Raw genomic sequence first — 23,163 nt, 5'->3', positions numbered from 1 at the left:
TCTTTTTACAGTATTTATGCATTTGGTCCTTTCTCTGCTAAAAGTTGAGGGGGGGGAAAAGGGTCAGAATAATAACTCGACTTTTATTAATGCAATTTTTTATTTTTAAAGCTTTTTGTCATGGCGACGGAAACGGGGGACTCGTTGCCAAGCAACCGAATGCCCAGCGACAGCAACACGTTGTATTGGCTTTTACGCATGCATTTTACGCTTTTTCAGTGTACTTTTTTCACTTTTAGACACACGCACATATTCAGTTCAGTATACTGTACATATTGTCTCTGGGTTGACTGCAATGGCTGGTAAGAAGAAAGAAACTAATTTGCAGGTATGACGATCAGGGTATTTATTTATTTCAATAGACACAAACTAAAAAAAGGTTGCACTTACTGCCATGGTGAGTAGTTCCATTCTTCAGATAATATTTCGCCCTTTTCCACTTCAGGCTTCCGCCACAAACCGAGAGCAATGGGAGGAGGTTCTTGCAACAAAGGGTTTAACGGGTAAGCGCTGCATACACACCAAACTTTATTAAAATCTATGTATTGTGAGCAATGCAAATTTGAGGGAGGTCGTTAACGCACGTGTCGGCTGATTGAACTGTAATTAATTGTACTCTTACGACCTCTCGTGGTAACTGCGAAAACTGCATCCCTCCTCTTGTCTCCTCAGTGGTGGACGTGTATCAGCAGTGGTGTGGTCCCTGTCGAGCAGTGATCAGCCTCCTACGAAAAATCAACAATGAACTCGGTGACGACCTGTTACATTTCGCCACAGTAAGCAGTGCAATAAATATTTCTGGATATAAAATTAAATAAAAAAATCTGTGGTCCTTGGATGATACTTTGCAAAATGCTTTCAACAATTCACATTAGAACGTCTAAGATTGAGTGTGCGTGTTTACAGGCTGAGGCAGACAGCATTGATGCTCTGGAGAAATATCGAGGGAAATGTGAGCCCACCTTCCTGTTCTATGGGGTGAGTCAGACTCGGTGTTCCATTTGTTTGCCCCCATTTCAAAAGCATACTTTTTAGGTTCATCGAAGGCTCAAAATCAACGAACGGTGGGCTCCTTATATTGACTGTTCCAGGGTGGCGAGCTAGTGGCTGTGCTGCGAGGGGCCAACGCACCCCTCCTTCAGAGGATGATCGTAGACCAACTGGCCAAGGAGAAGTTAATGCTGGAGCACGGCGGTCAACGTAAAGTGGTAAAAAGTCAGCCGCAACACTCAGTGAAACTCTAGTCAACCCAGAATTTAATTGGATTCAAAATTCATTTTCTCATACTCACTGGGGATGTGTATGAGATTGAGGAATGGATTGAGTACACCACCTCTAGGGTTTGACTCCTGCTAATTACGTAGTGTAACTTTCAGGTTGTCGATAATGACCTCCCAGATGATGAGAAGATAGAAGAGCAGGAGGCTCATCACTATTCAGAGGATGGAGAAAGAATAATAGGTGCTGTGGAAATAATACACTTGTTTTTATCTCCTTGCACAGACAACAATGCGAATTAATGTCTTAACCGCAACAATTCTTATCATCGGCTGTTGTTGATCTCTCCAATCGCAGTTCCTGCCACTAAGTCCTACACCGTTGCCATCATCAAACCAGATGCTGTTGCTCATGGCAAGGCTAATGAAATCATTATGAAGGTACACAGGTATCATGATTCTCCAACCTCGCGTGTTATTTGTAAGAAATTAATTTTCACGTCGCCAACTAGATACAAGACGCAGGATTTGAGATCCTGGCCCAAGACGAACGGACGTTGAGCGAGACCCAAGCGCGAGAATTTTACCAGCACAAAGACTCAGAGGTACGGGAGAGTATAATTCCCAAACATGTACAGTATGATGCAGAAACTGTAGAGGCAAATGGAGTGCGTATTGATTACCATCTAATCCAATATCCACTGTGTACACACACTCATGTTAGTGTCCACTTCAGCAAATTCTACACGGGAAAAACTAAGGATGATATTGGTTGATATGAATTCTTAAAGTAATATTCACATGGGAGTGAAATCTTAAATCCTTCAATCCGTCTGCATCGACAGGAGGTACGTATTTACAGTAAAGGGATTAAATCCATCTGCTGGATCAGCAGAATCATTTTGCTTTGTGGGCAATTTGTAAATCGATGAAATCTTGAGAGATTTAAAAATTACGAAATATGGCAGAAAGAGGATAAACAGGCATCTTTTTCTTGAACGGCTGAGTTACACAATATACTGATACAGTTCAGTGATTTAGACTAAGTTTGATAGTAATTCAGTTCAAAATGTTACATTCTAGGACAACAGATTAATCCCATCAAAATAATACTTATCAGAAGACTTACCTGTGACCTACTTTCTATATTATTTATTCAATTGTTTAAGTCATCCAATTTCTTGAGACGGTAGATTTGGGTTTATGAGACATAAATATATTATATAAATATTGTGTGTGTTGACCTGTAGGATTGTTTCGAAGACCTGGTGCAGTTCATGTCCAGCGGGCCCTCGCACATTCTGGTGCTCTCTCGTCTCGAGGAGTCATCTGACGTGGTGCAAGATTGGCTCAGCTTCATTGGCCCTGCAAACATCGAAGAAGCCAAGCGAGAAAAGCCAGAGAGGTAAAATGGAGACAATTGTGTTGAACTGCACCACAGAAAATTTCAATAAACTGGTCCCAAAATTATTTACGACAAATAAAGTACTATACATAAATAGTGAAGGAAAACAAGACCACATAATATTTGTGATATTTTTGGTTTGCTGCTGTGCCATGAGGTTTTTCGAGGAAAAATATTTGGCTCAATTAAAGGTTGGGAAACAATATCACAATCTACAACTAGACAGTACATGCACCGGTATAGAAGAATGTCAGCCTTGCACACTTGAAAAGGATCCGTCTGCTCTATAAGACACACCCATACGTGTGGCGGTTCCACCACCAGCCGAGCCACCATCTGCTCTTCTCTTATTCCCCTTCCCCCCATCCCGGGTGCCGGCAGCTTGCGGGCGCAATACGGCACGCGCACGCTGTTCAACGCTGTGCATGGCAGCGAGGACAGGGATGGGGCCGGCAGGGAGCTTGCCTTCTTCTTCCCTGACTTCAGCACAGCCTCGGGAAAGGCGCAGGATGCAAGGGAAGAGCCTGCGGAGAGGACGTTGGCTCTCATCCGGCCTGACGTTGCCAGGGAAAACAGAGGTGGGGTCCGGGCCAAATATTCATGTGCTTGCAACTACTAAGGTGGTTGTTATATAAAATGCAATTGCACCTATACATCACACTAAACCACAAACTGTCATTCACTGACACCCACGTCACTCACCAGATCAGGCCCCGCCTTAAAAAGCCAACGACAAGGTTCAATGTACACAATATTGAAAATGGCCGATGATTTTAAGTAAAACTTTTTTTGCTGTCCAAAACATGAACATCTTTTGTTTTTACAGCACTGATACAAGAACATATTTGATATGTGTGGTCTCTTTAGAGGAAATTCTGACCCATATTAACAAGTCAGGCTTCAAAGTGTCACTCCAAAGAGAAGTGATGTTGATAGAAGAGCAAGTTAAAGAGTTTTACGTCCACTGCAACGAGGACGACTACTTCCTTGAACTGCTACAAAGCATGACGAGGTAACTGGAGCACAAAGGTGGCCAATATTGAGAAAGTGTTGACTCACCGCGTGCATGTCCATAGAGGGCGGGTGCTTGCTTTGGTCCTTACCAGACAAGATGCTGTACAACACTGGAAGAACATGCTTGGTCCTTCTGATCTCAAAAAAGCCGCTGAGGAGGAGCCTGAATGGTGAGATCGCAATGTCTGCAATGTCTTCCTTATGCTGTAACAAACAATGACTTGATTGTAACCGTGATGCTGCCTCCTGTGTGACTTGTAGTCTCAGGGCCCGTTATTATGTAGAAGGAGATCCGGTCAACCAGCTGCATGGAAGTGGGTCTACTGAGGAGGCCTCAAGGGAAATCAGCTTCTTCTTCCCCATGCAGCAAACACTGGCTGTCATCAAACCAGACGGCGTGGACAAACACAAAGGTTGAGCATTAATAAAAAGAAAGTCACATTGCTTGTGGGTTTATAGAAGATGATTATTTCCTCCCCTACAGACACAATTTTGGAGGAGATCCGCAACAGAGGGTTCTCCATCACGCGAATGGAGGAGAAGCTTCTCTCCAAGGAGAAGGCAGAAGAATTTTGCAAGGAGCAAAGGGAGCGGCCTTTTTTCAACCAGCTGGTGGAGTTCATGTGTAGGTTAGTTGAACCCCCCCACCCACAATCAACACCACCAAAGGGGGCACTTGGCCCTGTCCCAACAAATTTTTAAGCTCTTTTATGATCAGCAGCTCGCCTCAGGCAAACAGCCACAAAGTCTATCTATCATGTTTGTTTTAAACAACACATTTTAAGTTGTGGAATCATCTTCTGCTTCAATGACCATCTCGTGCTGCATTCACTTAGCTATTACACAACGGCTCGAATAGAACGGACCGAAGGCTGTGAGCACAAAGCACTTCAGACTTTGGCGTCACATCCCCTCAATATCACTTTGAAGTTCATGTGGTGCCCGATACATGGACTTGTTTGACTGATTTTTTTTTACCCACAATTTTAAACACTACGCAGTTACTTTAATGTGACAACAATGATTGTATAGCACTGTCTTAAAATTATTTAAAAAAAAAAAAAAAGTCATTAATGCAGCTCTGCTTACCTTCTAGCTTTGACATAAGACTAGGGACGTCGGCATTTTTGGAGAAGTGCCTCTATCCGATGGTGTTTCAGACTGTCGTCCACATTTTCTAGATTTCCAAGTCATAGGAAGACTCGATCAGTCGTGTTATTTGGTCTAAATATTACATAATTGACCACCGTGTCTTCTCGTGTCAGTGGTCCCTGTGTGATGATGGTCCTGGAAAAGGAAAATGCAGTGGAGGAGTGGAGGGCCGCCATGGGTCCCACAGATCCCGACTGGGCAAAGAGGGAGTTCCCTGACTCTCTGAGGGCCCGCTTGGGTTCCGACGTCCTCCGTAACTCCGTGCACGGCTCCTCGAATCCGAAGCATGCCCAGGAAGAGATCCAGCTCATCTTTGGTGAACAAACGGAGCTCACTTACACCATGAAGTGGTTGTTGTATAACTGCTTTAACAACATAGAAAGTCGCCTACAACTAAAATATACAATTTATTTTAAAAAGAGCCTTAAAATAGAATGAGATGAACATAGAATTCTGTATGAAAACACTATTCAATTTTGACAAGATATATTTTTAGTAGTTTGCATTGAAGTCAGCATGTGCATTTATGTGCATTGATGATAAAATGACCTTATTGTTTTCTCCTTCATACGTAGGTGACACACAAAAATCAAATCCTCATGGTCCAAACACAGAAGTGAAAGAAGGACCAGAATTATGTCCCTGATCATCATTGGAAAACAACTGCTTTCAACATGCTTCCCCATTTAGGAAACAAATGTGGACAAAGACTTGTCAACTTGCAGTATTCCGTCTCTGATCTAGTCTTTATTTACAATACATTGTTTTCCTTTCTCCGCTGGGTTAAAGGATTTATCCGTAAGTCTTTATCATGATGGTTTGTGATCAAGTTGAATCATCTTACTGGCCTCATGCATCCACGTCATCGTCATCCTCGAAAGACCTCTCGAACATCTCCATGATGCTCCTTTGATTGAGATCCTGCACAATTTCAAATAAGGACGTTACCCACTGGATGCAACATGAGCTCCCTAAACTCTCTGTCTAGTGCACCCTGAAGAGTAAGAAAAAAACTATCCCCCCCAAAAAGATATGAACCATATAAAATATATAAATAAAAAGCAGCAAAAAATATAATCATTGGGCATAGAGGAAATTGAGTGCACGTTGCTACCTTAGAGTGGAATTGACATGTCACTGCATTGGCTGAGAGGTCTGACTCGGACAGGCCCACTTGCTCCAACACCTTCATTTTTCCTTGGATCATTGGCCTGTGAGGGGGGGGGGGAGATATGATTCCCACATTCTCCATAGTAGTGATGATGGTTGATACATACCACAGGTGGTCATCAGCTGTTCCTTGGGCGACCAAGTAGTGAATGTTCACGTTGTTTGTTTGACCGATGCGATGGACCCGGTCTTCAGCCTGGATAAGAACCTGCCATGCACAAATACATTGGCACCATGACTTTCGAGTAGTCCGACTTTCAGTCACAAGCATGCTTCAGACAAAAACAAAACGACAGTGCTGGAATGTCCTCGCATAATATAAAAACATTTGATGCAGCATTCTTATCGTCAGTCCTTACTCCGGGGTTCCAGAACAATTCGGCGAAGATGACCAGATCGGCGGCGTGCAACGTCAGGCCCGTGTTGGCGGCGGTGATGGACAAGACGGCCACGCACGTTTTGCCCGAATGCTGAAACTTGTCGCAAAGATGCTGGCGCTCAACCGACGGCGTGGAGCCGTCGATACGAATAAACGAGACATCCTGTTGAGAACATGGTACAGGAAAACACAGTCATTTCGATTGGCCAATGCTATCAGTATGTCACTAAAGTTTTTTTTTTTTTTTTATATATTAATCTTCTTTTCTTCCCAAACATCTTTTCAGAAATATCTGTTTAGAAAAACGTTTTTGTGAAATCAATCAAAAATATTCCTGGCTTCCCGTAATGAAAAATGAAAACCTATATTCTCTAAAAATTGACATTTCTTATAAGAGCATATGACCAAGCGCATAGTTCCTATCAACATGGCCTGAATTCTCTGTTGTTGTTTTTTTTTTACTGTCCAGTGCTTAAATATTTAATGTGATGATGGCTCAGACAGCTTTGGAAAATTCCACTTGGAGTGTAAGTTAATGGGATAGCCTTAAGTGCTCTTTCCTGGAGCCTAGACAATGATGTATAGTTTTCTCTGATCTTATAAGAAGATGGCAATTGGGCAGCTTTAAGGAGAGTAGGGGGTTAAACGATGTCTGAACTCTGTGTCATTTGATAGCTTGTCTGCTTTGCCTGACCTCCTCCTGTTTCCTTTCATGATCACTCACCTTTTTAGCAAGTTCACTCGTGATGTGATCCAGGACCAACTTGTGATGGGCAAACACCAGGAACTTCTCTCGCCCACATTCCAGCATGTCTGTGATGTACTCCCTGTCAGTGGTGGACAAACCATTAAAGTGCTGCTTTTCTTTACAATGCATGACATCAAAAAACAAGTCACCATTTTATGAAAATGCTATTTTTTGTTTCATAATATTGTCATGTTATTTTCTGACAACTGATTTTATTGTCTTCAAATTATGACATTGCAATAGCTTTACAGCGGCCACGGCGTCTACATTTTTTTTCTCATAAAATTACTTGCATTGATTTTATCACATTCAACCAGGTTTGACATTTTGTTTGCAAAGGAAGAGTATGTATACGCACGTAATGGCCTGCAGCTTGGCTTCAGCTGTGTGGTTGTAAAAAATGAGAAGAGCTTCTTTTTCACTCTTTTTCTGAAATGGAGCCAAAAAAGAAAAACAACTGATTGCATTTCAGATCACCGAGGAGAAGGAAAACTGAAGCATGCTGCCCTAACTCACATTTTGATGCACCCTGGTTAACTCCGCGGCGGCAGCCGACAGAGCCGCTTTAGTTCGGTTGCTGACCCCGTTGATGGTCACCGTAACAACCTTGCGCTGTTTGGAAGGAAGCTGAGAGAGGACGTCGGATTTGAGGCGCCGCAGCATGAGACTCTCGGCCAGCAGCAGCTTTAACTCGCCCAGATTGGAAGAGCCCGAGTAATCCCAACCCCAGGTTTGCTGGATGAAATTGGGGAAAGCGGGGTACACATATACTAATTTGAACAAATCTGAGCAAAACATGAATCCATGTGACCAAACAAAGTGTTTGAAATAACCAACAATTCTGTACCAGCAGGTGTTTGTGAGTAGTTTACCTGTTTGGCATCGCAATAGCGCAAGCCAAACTCATGGAAGCGAGGGAATAGCGTGGGTCGGACAGCCAGGATCTGTGTGTAGAGCTCACAGGGTCTGGACATGGCAGGGGTTCCTGACAGGAGGATGACCCTCTTGGCTGTCTGGGTTTCAGTAGGACATATTTTAAATTCAGATAAATAGTGCAGGGTGTACATAGGAAGTGTATAAACCTACGTGTAATTGAAAAAAAGATAAAAGACAAGCACCTTCAATAATGGCAATGCTGCTTTACAACGAGCCGTCTTTATATTCTTTAGAAAGTGAGACTCATCCTGCAAAGAGGGAAGATTTTTTTTTTTTTTAAATCCAAGTCTATATACTCAATGGACATTTTAAAAACCTGACTGGTCACGCTCACCATGATGAGGACGTCAAAGGGATTCCCGAGCAGTTGTTTGTCCATCCTGCTCAGGAGGTCGTAGCTGATGATGTTGACGAGCCCTGCCCGCAGGTTGTCTTTTGCCTTCACCACCACATTGACACTGTCGGGACTCAGAGACGGAAGCCAGTGACGGAAAGCCTGTTGGAGGCAAGTTTGAAATCTGTTGCTAACGAAAACAGCAGCACCTACAAAAGTAGATATATATGGTCCCTCGAATTAATTAAAGTCTGAAACATGCAGCATAGTTTTTCATTCGTGGCTGGGGACATTTATTCGAATAATCATGACCATAGCTATCCATGGTATATATTGTTAGTATCAAAGATTGTGGCAAAATCTTTCTGACCCTTGGTTGACTTGCGCTACTTTTTCCTGTGCCCTTCCTCCTCAACTCACGATGTTGTTGTATCAGTGCTTGGTGGCTGATTTGGCCTAAGAGCACAGCTAACAGCTAAGATAAGACCCAAGTCGATCTTTACCACATCATCTGACTTCGCTCCCTGCAGCAATTCCGAGTTCTGATTGGAAATGCAGTTGATAGCCATTTAAAGGGCAGGCTAGAGGGGGGGGGGGGGGTTGTCTTGTCAACTGCCTGAAGACTATCTCATCGAAAAATGCTCTGCCAGTGGCTTGTTATTGCTGCTTGGAGATAAGCCCAGAAGAGTTTGGTGGAAAGGAAGTTTTTCTTTTTTTGACCAATGATTCAACAACACAAGCTTCAGCTGGCTTCTAATTACCGTAATTTTCGGACTATAAGTCGCGGTTTTTTTCATCGTTTGGGTGGGGGGGCGACTTATACTCAGGAGCGATTTATATACATATATATGGTTTTTTTTCACTTTTTTGGGCATTTTATGGCTGGTGCGACTTATACTCCGGTGCGACTTATAGTCCGAAAATTACGGTAGCTTGATTTATTGTAAATATTGAACATTGATTGTTGGCCAGAAAAAAAAAAAAAATACCCCTTAAATTCACTGCCAGCCCTCTCACTTGAAATGGATCTCTGACTTTTATAGCCATCAATAGCCGGGACTGACTTGACCACAGACTTATCACTCTGGCTAATATTTTATACTTGTATATTTTATATTTATATATTTTATACTTTTATATTTAGAACCAAATTGTCAGTGGTTCTTGCCAACTTTAATCGGAAGGGGCGATTAAATAATCAAATTTATCATTATAGGGTGTCCCAAAACTTATGATACATAATGATTTTTTTTTTTTTTTTTTTTACCTCAGCCCAGGTGAAGCGCACAGAAGACGGCGCCACCACCAGTACAGGCCACTCCTTCCGGTAGTAGGCAGCGATGCAGATGGCCTGCACGGTCTTTCCCAGGCCCATGTCGTCGGCCAGGAGCAGGCGACCTTGCTTGGACACCGCATAGCTGCGAGGAGATGGTTGAGATGAGCAGGCATTCTGGGATAAACTGAAGACTTGAGAGAAAACTATGTGACTGTTTCACAAATGAGAGCAAAATGGAAATGTACAAAAAGTACAATAGCATTCTAAATCACATATTTGAACTACTACATTGTGTCAGTATATTTAATATTACTACACAATGAGTTACTCTGAAAATACTTTTTGCTATGACAACTACAAAAAGAGCCCTCCTACCTGACTCCTTCCATCTGGAAGGGCATGAGGCTGCTTGAGATCATGGGGTCAACGCAGGACAGGTCAGCCTGAGGGACGTCTAATTTCCTGGCTCGGGGCCCCTCAAACCTTGCAGAAAAAGCCTGGATCACCGCCCGTGGAAGAGGCTCCACCTCCACGGCTGCTATGCCCCCGAGGAGCTCCACTGAGAATGGAAAGCAGTGCGATGACGCAAGATGGCAAACGACAGGAGTGTGATATATCCAACTCACTCAGTCGCTTGTAGTCCTCCAGTGAAAAGCTCCACTTCCTTGTTTTCATATCTGCAAACATTTATCAACGACAGAAAGGCTTTAGACGACAGGTCCAAAAAAACAATTCTTTAAGGGCTATCAAAGTAGTACCGTAAGACTTTGTCGGCATCTGCTTGGATGCTGCGATTACATCGACATGGTAAGCGATATCAAGCTCAAATCTGGAGGGCGACACCAGGACACACTGGCCCTGAATGTCGGCCCCCGGTTTCTGCCAGCCGTTGCAGAGCTTCAGCAGAGCGGTCAGCGCAAAGCCGTCTTGAGCTCGGCTGGTCACCGCCGCCATGTCCAATGCCTCGGCGCCCTCCAGGGGCCTCAAAGACACAGACGCGATGGAGGCCACTTGGGTCACTGCGATGGAGTAGATAAACCACAAGTTAGAAAGGGGAAGGTGCACATGCATGCGCCATGCTGCATACTGCTGAAACACACTTAGCTGTTGGTAGTCCTCCATGCTGAAGTTCCACATTTTGTTGGCAGGGTCTACAAGCAAAATAAACAGGGGACACTCGGTTTTGATGGAGTTCCATTGCCACGTTGGCGACATAACCCAAATTTGTATGCAAGTGAAATTTATTTATATGGCAGAGGGGTTTACGTGCTTTTGCGCTACTCACTACTTATCTGCATACTTACCGTACATCTTGGATGGGATGGATTTAAAAGCAGCAATGAGTTCTGCATGGTAGGCCACCTCCACCCTGAAGCGTCCGTCAGTGTGTGGCACACATTTGCCCCAGGTGGATATTGCAGGCTTCTTAGCTGGCACAGCCTTTAAAGTTGGAGAGTCTGAGGTGGGTTTGTTTGGTTGTTTGTAAAAGGAGGCCGGTGCTGCACTGCTCGTAGAGGGCTGCTTAAAACTAATGCCGCTGTCAGTGCTCATTGCAGGTTGGTTGACGTGTTGCCGCTTGGTGGGAGGAGGTGCATCTCTGGAAGATGTCTATGAACGAAGACAGCATTTGCATTGAATTACAATCTTCACGAGGCAATCCAGCACTGAAGTTGACAGCAAGACTATAATCCGCTGCAAAAATATTTGCTTTCATCCTCAGTACCTGCAGGTTGAGACGTTTTTGATCATCATTTCCAAATATTTTTAAATCATAATTGTAAAGGTTCTTTTCAACATCATATACAAAATTACAACTGTTTTCACCTTTTAAAATTGAACTTTTTTTCCTTTGGAATAAATTATAATCTAAAAGTACATGATTTATTTGGAAAATAAACGACTAAATTTCCTCACCAGTGTGGACGATGAGATTCCATTGTCAACCGTTGTGTCCTTGTGGTTAGCGACGAAGTGTGCTTCTCGCTTCAAGGGCGGAGCAAACGGATTCGGTGCGGTTGTAGTGCTTCGGTCCGGTGGGCCAGTAGCATTCTGTCCGAGCCTCTGGGCTCTCCTCTCCAAAGCTTTCCGTCTGTTCTCCTCAATCCGTCGCTGCTGCTCGGCTGTCAGCGACGTAGACATAACTTCCACCCGACTTCACTTAGCAGCGAGCGAGTGGCCACATCTGGACTGACAGACAAGCTAACGCTAGCTGCTAATGACGATGGCCAATGCGTAAAAAGATGTCTCAATATATCAATTTGCGTTACCTTGAATTATGTGAAGGTTTGCTTGGGGGTACAGTAATCAAAATATAACGTAGGAACATCCTCTAAGAGGTGTATAAAGTTAATAAGAAACTTTCTGAGATCGTGGTAGCAAATTGCAACTCGCAAGAGGATATTTCGTATACGACGTATCTAGCGCGCGGGAAGTGACGTAACATAACAAGTCGGCACGTGGAGAGGGCGTGTCCCAAATGCACCGTTTCCGTATACATACAGTGGTGCGCAAAGGTGATTACACAGATGATAAAAATTTCAAATAAATATGATTGCACAGAGGGTATAAATAAAGAAATAAACTGACAAATAAATAAGGCACTTCCTTGGAGGAAGCATTGGTTTAAATTCAATACAGATGTTTTTTTCTTGTATTTTTACCTACTGCAAGAAATAAACTAATGGTTTAATCATTTTATTGAAGAATAAAGACAAATGATAGATAGAAGGACTAACAGAAAATGTACCTACCTACAATGAGGCATTTTGAGCTCGACAAATAAGACAAAATATATTGTAATTGAGATTATTTTTTTAATTATGTAAAAAATGGCCAAACAACAAAGCAAGTGCAAGCTTTATGAGAAGGGGGGAGCGAGGTTGTTTTAATTACCTCAGAAAACTGAGGTGACTTTTGAGTTTTACCGGTGAAAAACAGTAGACCTATTTTTATATTTTTCTTCCGTTTTGCTTATTATAATTAACAGAATTTCCCCCTCTGCTTGTGCATACGCATGACGTATGTGGGGCGTCTGGTCTGGGCTCTGTCCCAGGCTGCATGATGCTCGGCAGCATCCACTAGGCAGCAAACATAGTCAGTGCTCACACCGCACCACAGCTCATCGCTTTTTATCCGCCCACGACAAGACACTCCGACAGTCGCGTTGGATTAACCCCCCATCTTCGTCGGTCACGTCCACGTAGCTTCCCACGGAGGCGACACTGACTGCATGTGTGGAGGGGCTGGGTAGTGGGGTGGGGGGTGGGGGGGTGCGCAGAACTCGGCGTCGCCTGGCCAGGTAAGACACGTCGGACTCGATTTGGCTCCCACAAAAGGCGATGATCATATTGACGTGACTTTAATTAATATTCGTTTCAAGGCAGGTGTAGTTCGTAGCGGGCCAATGAGACTGTGAGGGGGAACACAACAGTGGTCACCGATGGGCCACATCCTTATTAGTCAAATGCACGAGCCCATCAATCTAACGTTAGACTTTCCTCCTCCAGCATCTCCATTCACTCCGCCCAATGGCTTCGGACACTTGTTTACATCCGTGGGATTTGTCTGCCTTTTGGATTTACTTGGTCTCTGCCGGACGGTAAAAGACGTTCAATCGGAATACTAGGTCGTAAATATCCCGTCAGGTCAGCCCATCCAAGCGCCACATGAGGGGACGCGCAGTGCGCCCCTGCGCCGCGGTGCTGCTGTGACTCGGTCGCCGGGTTCAAACATAGGGACCGTAGGGCCGATGCTGCGCGGCCAGGGCATGCTGAAGAGCCGCTGCTGCGTCCTGCTTGGTGACCTGAGGCTGCTCCTGCTCGGGCCGCCGGCACCTCCGCCGCCTCCGCTCAGCCCCATGAGCGGACAAGCCGCGCAGAGCCGCGAGCCGGGCGTCACCGAGCGAGGCACCCCACCCGCGGCAGCAGCCACCGCTGCCGCCGGGGCTGGAGCCGAGCGAGGACCGGCAGTGGCGGGCTGGGTGGATGCCACGGAGCTGTCGGCAGCGCTGCGCGGATGCGGCAGCTCCTCAGATGACTGCTCGAAGGGCAAACTGGAGGAGAGGTTCTCCCTCACAAGCTACACGGAAAGCGGCTTCAGGACGCCCGTATGCAGAATCTGCTTCCAGGGACCGGAGCATGTGAGTGCAATGCTTTTTCCTTCGTTGCACATTTTACTTATAATACGGAGCCGCATAGACTCTTTGCATATGTGCTATACCGCAGTGTTCCCAACCTTTACTGAGCCAGGGCATTAGAAACATTTCGCAGCCCCCCACCCCATAAAAAGAAACAGAAAGGAGTTCAGTGGTTCCTTGATTTACGAGTTTAATTAGTTGTGTAACAGAGTTTGTAACTCAAATTACCCATAGTTTGCCATTTAGCTGATTTTGTTATACTATCCTGTTAGTCACTACAAAATGTCAATAGCGTTACTGAACGAACATATTGCTTTGGCGCCATCTGGTGGCATTTTTTTGCTAAGATTCAAATTGGAGTGAGTTGAGGTGCTTCATTTATACTAAAGTAGTCTTTGCCGCCATCTTGTGGCATTTCTAGTACGACTAGAAGTGACAGGGTGATGTTTTTTCAGGGGTGATACCGATCGTATTAATTGGAGTCGATATTTGTTTCCAGTAATTGTGAAAATAATTGACAGAAACATTTGAGTACTACTAAAAAATCCAAACACTTGACTTCATATAAATGTCGCTTTAAATGACAATTCTTTCGTAATATTTCCCTAATATCTCACCACATCGGGCCTGTCCATGCATAAAATTAGACCCTTTTGCTCTCCTTAAAGGAGCAGCGCCATAATTAAAGTAATAAAATGAGAAGTGGAAAATGTAAGATCACCTCACTAAGTGGCAATTAGCAGTTGAACGATTAGTTGACCATTCAACTTTACTATTCTGCATCGATTTTTTTAATGCTTGAAGTTGCTTAAACGCCAATCATGTTTCTGTCATCGGTCATTTTATAAAGTACTTTCAACTGCGACTCTTGTCTCGCTTTACGACGCCGACGAGGTTTACTCATGGACGCGTGTGGAAATATTTGATAGAAAATAAGAGCCGTAGCCAGAAAATAAAAGCGGAAGTTATATAGAACCATCACCATCAATTAGTGTACAAAATATTTTGACTTTAATCTCGAGTGGTAATGAGTTTATAGAATATGAAGGAAGGCGATGAACATGTCCCTTTGCCTTTTATGTAAAGCATGCAACTTACAGTATCATTTCATGGCCATTGCCTTGTTTATGGCCTACAATCGCTCAGCTAATTGCTCTTTCTGTATCCCTGTGCATCCTTTCACCTCTGAGCTCCCACTTTTTAATTATTACTAAAACAAGGCCCACAGGCTGCTTTATACGTACCCTCCCTTTCTTTCCCACACCATCTTTCCGCACAGTCAGCACTTTTTGCGACGCATACAAAGCAGAGGAGAACCCAACGCCTTTCCCATGGCCTCCTCCCGCCACATTATCGACGTCTCCTTGATAGGCTCGTCAATAAAGCTTGATTGAACGCCATCTTATCTCTTACCTCAAGTCCTTGTCCCTCGCCAGCCCGCTTCGTGTTCGGGGTGTTGTCTCTCTGCCAAAAGCAGATATGGATCTGCTGAGGTGTGAACCGTGCACGTTTCTGAAAGGGGAGATAAGTGGAAGGCCTGCATGCCTCTGAGTGATAGAGCCGGCAGGGATGTTCGTCGTCCCTCTCTTCTGCCTTCGCTTTTAAGGTTGTCACATAGAGCGACGCGGCTCGTATCTGATGTGACAATCCTCCAAACAACACTTCCATCCCCGAGGCTGCGAGACAAAAAAAAAAGTAACAATAACGTGAGAGATATATCAGTGCTGAATCTTTAGAGTTGTGGTTAGAGCAATGCTATAATGACTGTGAACAGAATAAAATCACAGCAGTGCAAGTTTGGCCAATGAGATTTTAGGTGACACAGTGTTAAAACGCTTTAACCAAGCAACAAAATATGATGAAGGCCCCATTGTAAAAATTCTGATGTGTTGTGGACACTGTAAGCCCTACTCAACGTCTTCATTCAGTATCTCTGTGCTCACACAGGAGCCGTTAAAGTCGTCCTCCGTCTCTCTCGCTCTCAAACCTCCGGGCAGCGTCCCGCTAAAACAAACGAGGGAGAAAATCCAAGCGTCCTTGCCACCGCCTAAAAATACAGACGCGAAAAACCTGGCGCCTGCGGTTGCTTCCAACCAGATTAAATGTTTTACAACCTAATTCTCTCTTTGTGTTACAATCTCTCGACATACAAAGAGACCAATTCTGAATATAACCCTCTTGTTTGAACAGAATGAGATAATGAGGATGATCGCTCTTATGTAAGAATCCAACAACAATGGCACCGCCTCGCTGGCAAGTTGGATCGGCGGAATGATCACAGCTTCAACACTTGTTTTGTTCACCAAACAATTTCCTCATTCTTTCCGAGTCAAGCTAGACGTTACACGTGGGAGTTAAATGAACCAATGAACAATTTAAGCCTTTCGTTACCTAAATATATCTTGACTAGTGCCGCAGACAGTGTGAAATGACAGCCGCTTTGTAACACAGAGTATGTTAAGCAGAGCGGCAGCTGCTCTCGTCCCATTAGGACACCATCAGTAATTTATCTCGGGGTTATTCCAAATTACCTGCACTGGCTTCCACACCTCATTGCCCTCAAAGTCACATTCAGTTCTATCCCTGCTCTAATTGCTATGAAATAGCACGGTCTTTGTGAAATGATGTACAATTTTAAAGAAAATGAATGCAGTAGTCCCGCAGGGGGATGTAAAAGTACAATTTTGGAGCAACCACTTCTAGTGTTCACCTTAGAATCCTAAACTGTTCTTGCTAAATGGCAAGACAGCTAATGCACTTGGACTTGTTTGCAGAACAAAAAGAAGCCTGGAAGGGAACGAGTTAGTGTCATTCTTTCTATATGGCTCGGCGTGACGCTTCCTGCATCTTACGGAGGACAGACGCTCTGCCATTTTGTTGGAAATGGCCCAGAGGAAAAGCAAATAATTATATTAAAAAAAATAAAAAAAAAACGCGCTCATCTTGATGGAGGCCTCCCTCCCCCATTTTATCTCAGACATAACAGCGCTCATTTAAACACCAATAGATTTACTCCAACCACACACACGCACGCACACCGTCGTACCTCTTAAATTAATCTCCTGGGAAGTGGGCTTCCTCATGTCTCGGCTCACTTAAAATGCTCCAATTTATTCCTCAAGCAATCATCACTTGACACACCGGTGAAATGCAAAGCAGACTCATGCATAATATTGCATATTTGTCATATCGAAGCATCTCATAACGCTGCAAAAGTTCCCACTCATTTTTGCCGTTTGTCTGATAAGTTTTGACATGGATCTTTAGGGTTTGTTATTAATATTAAAACAAAAGGACCAGAATTGACCACTATAAAGCAAGTAACGATACCACGTATCCCCTCTTGAACTTGAATAAGACCACATGAAAACAATTTGATCTATTTGCCTGTTTTTCCAGATATCTGCCGTATTGCCCTTGCTCATAAAAAGAAATGCTTGTGGCCTGAGTGCTGTTGCCAATTAAAAAAAATGCACTTTCGGTAGCAGAGTTTATTACCCTGCAATTTCCCTTCTCCTAAAGTTAATGGAGTGAATTTGGATGGAAGCCAGGTCTTTGACTAATGCCAGAAGCTATTGCTAATTTAGCATCATGTCATTATTTACATCCACAATGAGAGCATCGAGTCGAAAATGCAACGCACTGAAATGTTTTGGTGATAATGCAGCAGCACAAAACAATACAAAAGCCGCATCCTCCAAATACAGATGGGGACATTGTTCTATTTTCTTTTGTTTGATCAACAAAAGGACATTTAGATGTCACTTCCTGCACTCGTGGGCTTGAACGCCACATTTGTTATCGGATGCGCCCATTCGCTCATCAGCCTGGCTTTTCAGCTCTTGGCGGCCATCGGGACAGTCACAGCGAGAGTGTCGAGTCCTGCCGGACACGTCACAAGTGTTCTGATGGCCCTGCCAATACACGCCCACTCGGACCATCTGTGGACGGGCCTTTTTCTCCTCCACCTACCCTCCACTACTCCCTTCCCTCTTGATTTCAGCACACATATTTTTTTTAATTATTTTAATTTGTAGCAAGGTGTACTCGCTTTGTTTTATTCACAGATTTCTGCTATTCATGTGCTGGACACAACTACAAGAGCAACTGGTTGTGTTGACTCTCTAACACAGTGAAAGAATCACTGGCCAAGTACAGTTCAGTTGTATTGAACATTTTTGTCCAATTTTCCAATTTTTAGGAACAATGTTACTGCTCAAACTGCATAATGTTAGTGATTTGCAATAGTATGATTTTCATGATCACTTAGACCCGCTACACTACTGTCCTTAAGTGTTAGTCATTATGGTGATATTTGGAGCGTTCAATTTTTTTGGGGGTGGTACTTGGTGTAAAAAGCTTGAGAACGACTAGTGTAACATTTATCACCGCTATAAAAATGACTAGTAGAATTTGCCATGGCAACACAGAAGAGATAACAGTTAGCCAAACTTGCTTCCTTCTTTATATTTTCTGTCTGGATATCCTGTGGCACCATGCTGCCCCTTATAGGTTAACATTTTTTTTGTTATGCAGGGGGAGCTCCTGAGCCCGTGTCGCTGCTGCGGCTCAGTCCGCTGCACCCACCAACCCTGCCTAATCAAGTGGATCAGCGAGCGAGGTTCCTGGGCCTGTGAGCTCTGTTATTACAAGTATCAGGTCATCGCCATAAGCACAAAGAACCCACTGCAGGTGAGGACTAGGATCGGTCCCCACCTCTTAATGTCACAAGTCGGCGTTTTGATGTTTCCGTGGAGATCTGCCGAGTTGCCCTAACTGCTGACAGTATTGGACGGATTCAATTTGCACTTGAAAAGGATGACAGATTTTTCCTTGCCAGACTGCCTGACGAAGGAAGCATTTGTGAGCACAATTTAGAACTCAATGTACCTTATACTGCAACTCTGCCACATGTGTGGGAGGTAAAGCGGGTGACTAATTCACAATATAAAGTGCTTTGGTGGCATTGCAGTCTATTTACATCATGTATTCAATTTTTAGGCACTTGCTTAAAGTGCCGTGCGTACGAGGATTCCCCTCAGATTGTGTCTGGATCGATGTGAGACGGAAAGAACTGAAACGAGGACTAGCTATGTAACATCATGGTCATGACGCAACGATTTATCGATTTTCAAAATAATCTATTATTTTCATAATTTATTGATGAGCTACTGAAAAAATAACGTTATGTGAAAAACTGCGGTGGTACCCTCACCCAATCACCTCATTTGTACGTGGTCCTGCAGTGGCAGGCCATCTCACTCACAGTGATTGAGAAAGTGCAGATCGCAGCGGCCATTCTGGGCTCTCTCTTCTTGATGGCCAGCATCTCCTGGCTGGTGTGGTCCTCCTTCAGCCCGTCAGCACGTTGGCAGCGCCAAGACCTGCTCTTCCAGATCTGCTACGGCATGTACGGCTTCATGGACGTCGTCTGCATAGGTGAGCTGCTCCATTCCGTGCAAGGCGTTGATGGCTTTAAGGGAAACAAGCAAATCAAATGTCATTTGTACAACTGGCCGTAACGTCTGTTGGAATATATTGTGTTGGATGATGTCCGGAAATGATTCGAATGAGTTAATATTGCAACTGCAATGCAGGGTCCCACTTTTATTTGATCCACCCAGCAAGATCGTGCTCATCTTTGAAGTATCTTTCACTGCATACATTTGAATAGATTTCTAACTAAGTGACACTTTGAGAGCCCCTCGCGGAAGGACTGATGAGAGAAAGGGGGTGGGGGTATTTTCTGCATGTGATGATGAAAGTGACATTTGTAGCATCATCCGGTTTAAAATCGACATCCTCCCGTGAGAAAGACGATGGGATGGCATCCGGCACTGGGAAAACTCTTTGAGTGTCACTGCAGGAAGACGCAGGATGTGAAGGAGGGGAGGGTTGATTATCTCCAGTGTGGTCAGGATTGACAGCAGAGTCATGAGAGATGAACTTAATTTGAAGTGAGCGTGGGTGTGTTAAAAAAGATAAACAGACATGAGTTCTTGTCTCTCACTAAACAATGAGAAAATAGAGGTGATCCCTGAAAGTTTTATTTCACAGGATAGTGAAAAAAAATCCCTATTTCGATGATTACAAAGAGAATTACAAAGATCATTACTCTACATCTACAACCATAATTGACATTTTAGGTGGTGAAAGGGTGCAAATGTTGTGAATCCCCCCCTCCCAAAGTTACACCAGAAAGACACCCATACACTATGGCAGAATTGAAAGATTATCCTGAGTAATTATCTTGCAGTGTAAGGTGCCTTTATAGTGATTTTCCCTCCCTGCTCTACTCGGGAAAACAGACAGCGTGGACAATCATGTTTAGCAGGATAAACACATATTAATAATTGGGCCTTATTTTAAAACTCACACCCCCAAATGCCGGTGTGAAAAGGCTCTACTAAATAACATGTACCGTAATTTTCGGACTATAAGTCGCACCGGAGTATAAGTCGCACCAGCCATAAAATGCCCAAAAAAGTGAAAAAAAACATATGTATGTATATAAGTCGCTCCTGAGTATAAGTCGCCCCCCCACCCAAACTATGAAAAAAACCGCGACTTATAGTCCGAAAATTACGGTAATTAGAATTATCATTGCCAGAACTGGGGTCATACCAAAGACTATAAAAATGGGACCCATTGCCTCCCTGCTTGGCATTCAGCATTAAGGGTTGGAATTGGGGGGTTAGATCACCAACTGATTCCCGAGCGCGGCACCGCTGCTGCTCACTGCTCCCCTCTCCCCCAAGGGATGGATTAAAATCACATGGGGATGGGTTAAATGCAGAGGACAAATTTCACCACACCCAGATGTGTGTGTGACGATCATTGGGACTTTAACTTTAACTTTAACTGGATTTTTTTGTTGGCCGTAGCATCCAGGGTTAAGCTGATTATTTACGCTGAACTGCAAATTCCAAGCTTCTGTTACAAATAGATTCTTCTCTCCGACGTGAGATTAAAGAGCACAAAATCAATAAGTAATTTCAAACTGCTCTAAGAGATTATTGAACGACACCAGAAAACAAATACTTCACTTTTGCTAACCGGAATTTAAAACAAACAAAATGCTATGTTGACAGTTTTTGCTAGTTTGCGCTTAACTAAGCGAGAACCTAACGAACGTTGCTCTTTTGACAGCGCTGATCGTCCACGAGGGGCCTGCTGTGTTTCGCATCTTCCACCGCTGGCAGGCTGTCAACCAGCAGTGGAAGGTCCTCAACTATGACAAGTCTATGGACAACGTTGACCTGAAGGATGTCGGGGTGGACAGGACTCAACAGCCCAGCCAGGATTATCAGACTGGTCTCGGGGTGTCCACCTCCACCTCCTCGCTGATGGTGGTGGCCTCCACTGACACCGGCACCGCGTCCACCACCGTAGCGGCGGCCGCAGGAGGTCCGGGGACGCACGGGAACCCCGATGGCGGCGCGGTGGCCGACCCGCATTGCCCCTACAACCTCCTGCACCTGCTCAGCCACTTGAGGCCATCGGAGCCTCGCGGCCAAGCCGGTGGTAACGCAAGAGAGCTGGTCATGCGAGTCACTACAGTCTGAGGAGTCCGATGAGGCCTTATCTCTAACGCGGACGGGCGAGGGGATACTTGCAAAGCAGCTGAACTGCACCAGACTGATAACGTCTTCTTGTTTGCATCATCACTGTCCTTCCATGGATTGAATAAAATACAAATTGGTTAATTTGCAGAGCTGCCTGGAAAATTCCTTCTCATGGGGATTCATGATAGTTCACAAGGGTCCTGATATGACCTTTTAAGATTAATTAGTATTGTAACTACTGTTTTTCATTTTGTTGCGTTCCGCATTTCATCAATAAAGTTCTTTTTTTAATGATAGTTTTATCCATGTATACATTTTATATTTTATTAGACTTTGTATTTTGTACTTTTCACATTTCATAGCTGCCTCTTTTCTTGTTTTATGTTAAAAAATGCCTTTTCCACAGTTGTGTTGACATTTTTATATCCACTAGTGATCAATGTTCTCGCTTAGACTTTAAGGACATAAATCTTGATGTCCAAGTGAGAAGTGAGAATCTACTCATAGAATATACTTTTAAAAAACTTATATCATGATGGCCTATTATCAGACACTGAATAGTCAAGCAAAAAGGTATATTTAAAAAAATATTAGATATTCTCATAAAATGATATATCACAACTTTATACTTTCAAAAATATCAGTGTTTTGCAATGATTGAATCAAAACTTAAACTTACAAGTTCCATGTATTGACCACGATCGAAATTTTGTCTACTTAAAGAAGTCGACTCGACTGCTCAATTCCAATGTACTTAAAGGAGAGAACACAAATCCACATTTCAAACTTCAAAAGGTGTGCAAATGGAAGGAAAATTGTGACTTACTGTCTGTACATCTGAGCATCATTAACAAAAACTGGACGCAGCGTCATATCAGCACAGTGTGTGGCATAAGAGTGGATTACTGAGGGAGAAAAAGTGGAACATTTGTCATTGAATTATTGCTGCAAACATTTGCACTTCACCGGACGCAAAGTTGTCAATGCAGTCAAATTTGAATGATTACAAAAAAACCAATGACGCTTCAAAATGAAAAGAAATTAAGATGTGAATGTGTGCTAAAAGCATGTACATGGTTTTATTGATGTCGGACGTAACATAATAGTGACCAAAAAAAAATTCCCCTAATATCGGTCCAAATGTGCATCCTTACAAGTTACCAAATTTGGGGGGCTGTGTCATTAAGGGTGAGTGGAATATGGTGTCAAAGTTTGATGACACACCATGAAAAGTGAGTCATGTTAGTGTCATGCATCACACTGAGCTCATCTGTATTGGTCACCACAGCACGCAACTAGCTCATTAACAAACATTCAATAATTCCTTTTTCACGAGTTTGACGCTGTTTCTAAATACAGGAACATGTGAAGGATGGAGGGGGGGGGGGGGCAGGATTGGAACAATCAGAGGGACAGTGACTGCACCAAAGTATTGGTGTCACTTGGAGTCTATTGCCCCCATACAGTATTCATGGCTCACATTCAGCACACACTGCCAGTGATCTCGCAGTCTTTCAAGCGTTCGCATTCAAATATTCTCTTTCATTGCTCTTGTTTCATGTCCACAGCATGTCAGTTGGAAGAGGCTGGCCGCTGTCGGTCAATGTACTAAAACTAAGGGAAAAAAAGTTAATATTTTCTCTGCAAAGGGATAGTACACACGACGACCTCAATACATCGCTAGCAGTTTAAATACGGTGTATTGGTTTATAACACATTCCCACGTGTTTGGGAGATTATTTATCTTCAGATGGAAACCGGGGCCTTATCATGAATCATGAGCAGCTGAAAGTAACAGTGTTAGCAAAATAAAGAAATAAACAAAACAACTT

General features: G+C 43.7%; 3 protein-coding genes across 7 annotated transcripts; 2 read left to right on the top strand and 1 right to left on the bottom strand.

Moving 5' to 3' along the window:
• Window positions 1-155: 155 nt before the first annotated feature.
• nme9 (NME/NM23 family member 9) lies at window positions 156-6,294 on the top strand. Its single transcript, XM_037280929.1, has 16 exons — window positions 156-328; window positions 446-503; window positions 673-776; window positions 907-978; window positions 1,092-1,208; window positions 1,377-1,461; window positions 1,576-1,658; window positions 1,730-1,822; window positions 2,468-2,622; window positions 3,004-3,200; window positions 3,490-3,634; window positions 3,699-3,806; window positions 3,898-4,049; window positions 4,121-4,265; window positions 4,902-5,104; window positions 5,364-6,294. Exons 1-16 carry the CDS (start codon window positions 296-298, stop codon window positions 5,432-5,434), a joined length of 1,821 nt encoding a protein of 606 aa, XP_037136824.1. The 5' UTR covers window positions 156-295; the 3' UTR covers window positions 5,435-6,294.
• On the bottom strand, window positions 4,970-19,100 carry smarcal1 (SWI/SNF related, matrix associated, actin dependent regulator of chromatin, subfamily a-like 1). Of its 5 annotated transcripts, XM_037280925.1 has the most exons (19): window positions 18,990-19,100; window positions 15,180-15,442; window positions 11,546-11,818; window positions 10,936-11,239; window positions 10,732-10,782; window positions 10,390-10,650; window positions 10,258-10,308; window positions 10,007-10,190; window positions 9,623-9,773; window positions 8,356-8,517; window positions 8,204-8,269; window positions 7,958-8,098; window positions 7,602-7,820; window positions 7,444-7,514; window positions 7,062-7,164; window positions 6,318-6,500; window positions 6,066-6,166; window positions 5,903-5,999; window positions 5,183-5,709 (listed from the first exon to the last, which is right to left on the bottom strand). In XM_037280925.1, exons 3-19 carry the CDS (start codon window positions 11,768-11,770, stop codon window positions 5,638-5,640), a joined length of 2,442 nt encoding a protein of 813 aa, XP_037136820.1. In that variant the 5' UTR covers window positions 11,771-11,818; window positions 15,180-15,442; window positions 18,990-19,100; the 3' UTR covers window positions 5,183-5,637. The 5 variants fall into 5 exon arrangements, with proteins under 5 accessions (XP_037136821.1, XP_037136823.1, XP_037136820.1 ...); XM_037280926.1 differs by lacking the exons at window positions 15,180-15,442; window positions 18,990-19,100 and adding an exon at window positions 4,970-5,099 and having other exon boundaries at window positions 5,599-5,709; window positions 11,546-12,074; XM_037280928.1 differs by lacking the exons at window positions 15,180-15,442; window positions 18,990-19,100 and adding an exon at window positions 5,011-5,099 and having other exon boundaries at window positions 5,633-5,709; window positions 11,546-12,075.
• On the top strand, window positions 12,480-21,856 carry march4 (membrane-associated ring finger (C3HC4) 4). The gene is made up of 4 exons (XM_037280930.1): window positions 12,480-13,769; window positions 18,303-18,458; window positions 19,013-19,205; window positions 20,916-21,856. The coding sequence occupies exons 1-4, from the start codon at window positions 13,380-13,382 to the stop codon at window positions 21,329-21,331; spliced, it is 1,155 nt and encodes a 384-aa protein (XP_037136825.1). The 5' UTR covers window positions 12,480-13,379; the 3' UTR covers window positions 21,332-21,856.
• The last annotated feature ends 1,307 nt before the right edge of the window (window positions 21,857-23,163 follow it).

The sequence above is a fragment of the Syngnathus acus genome, chromosome 21 (assembly GCF_901709675.1).
Source record: "Syngnathus acus chromosome 21, fSynAcu1.2, whole genome shotgun sequence".
NCBI lineage: Eukaryota > Metazoa > Chordata > Actinopteri > Syngnathiformes > Syngnathidae > Syngnathus > Syngnathus acus.
Note: the sequence above shows the minus strand (reverse complement) of the source record. Positions and strands in the feature narration are given on the sequence as shown.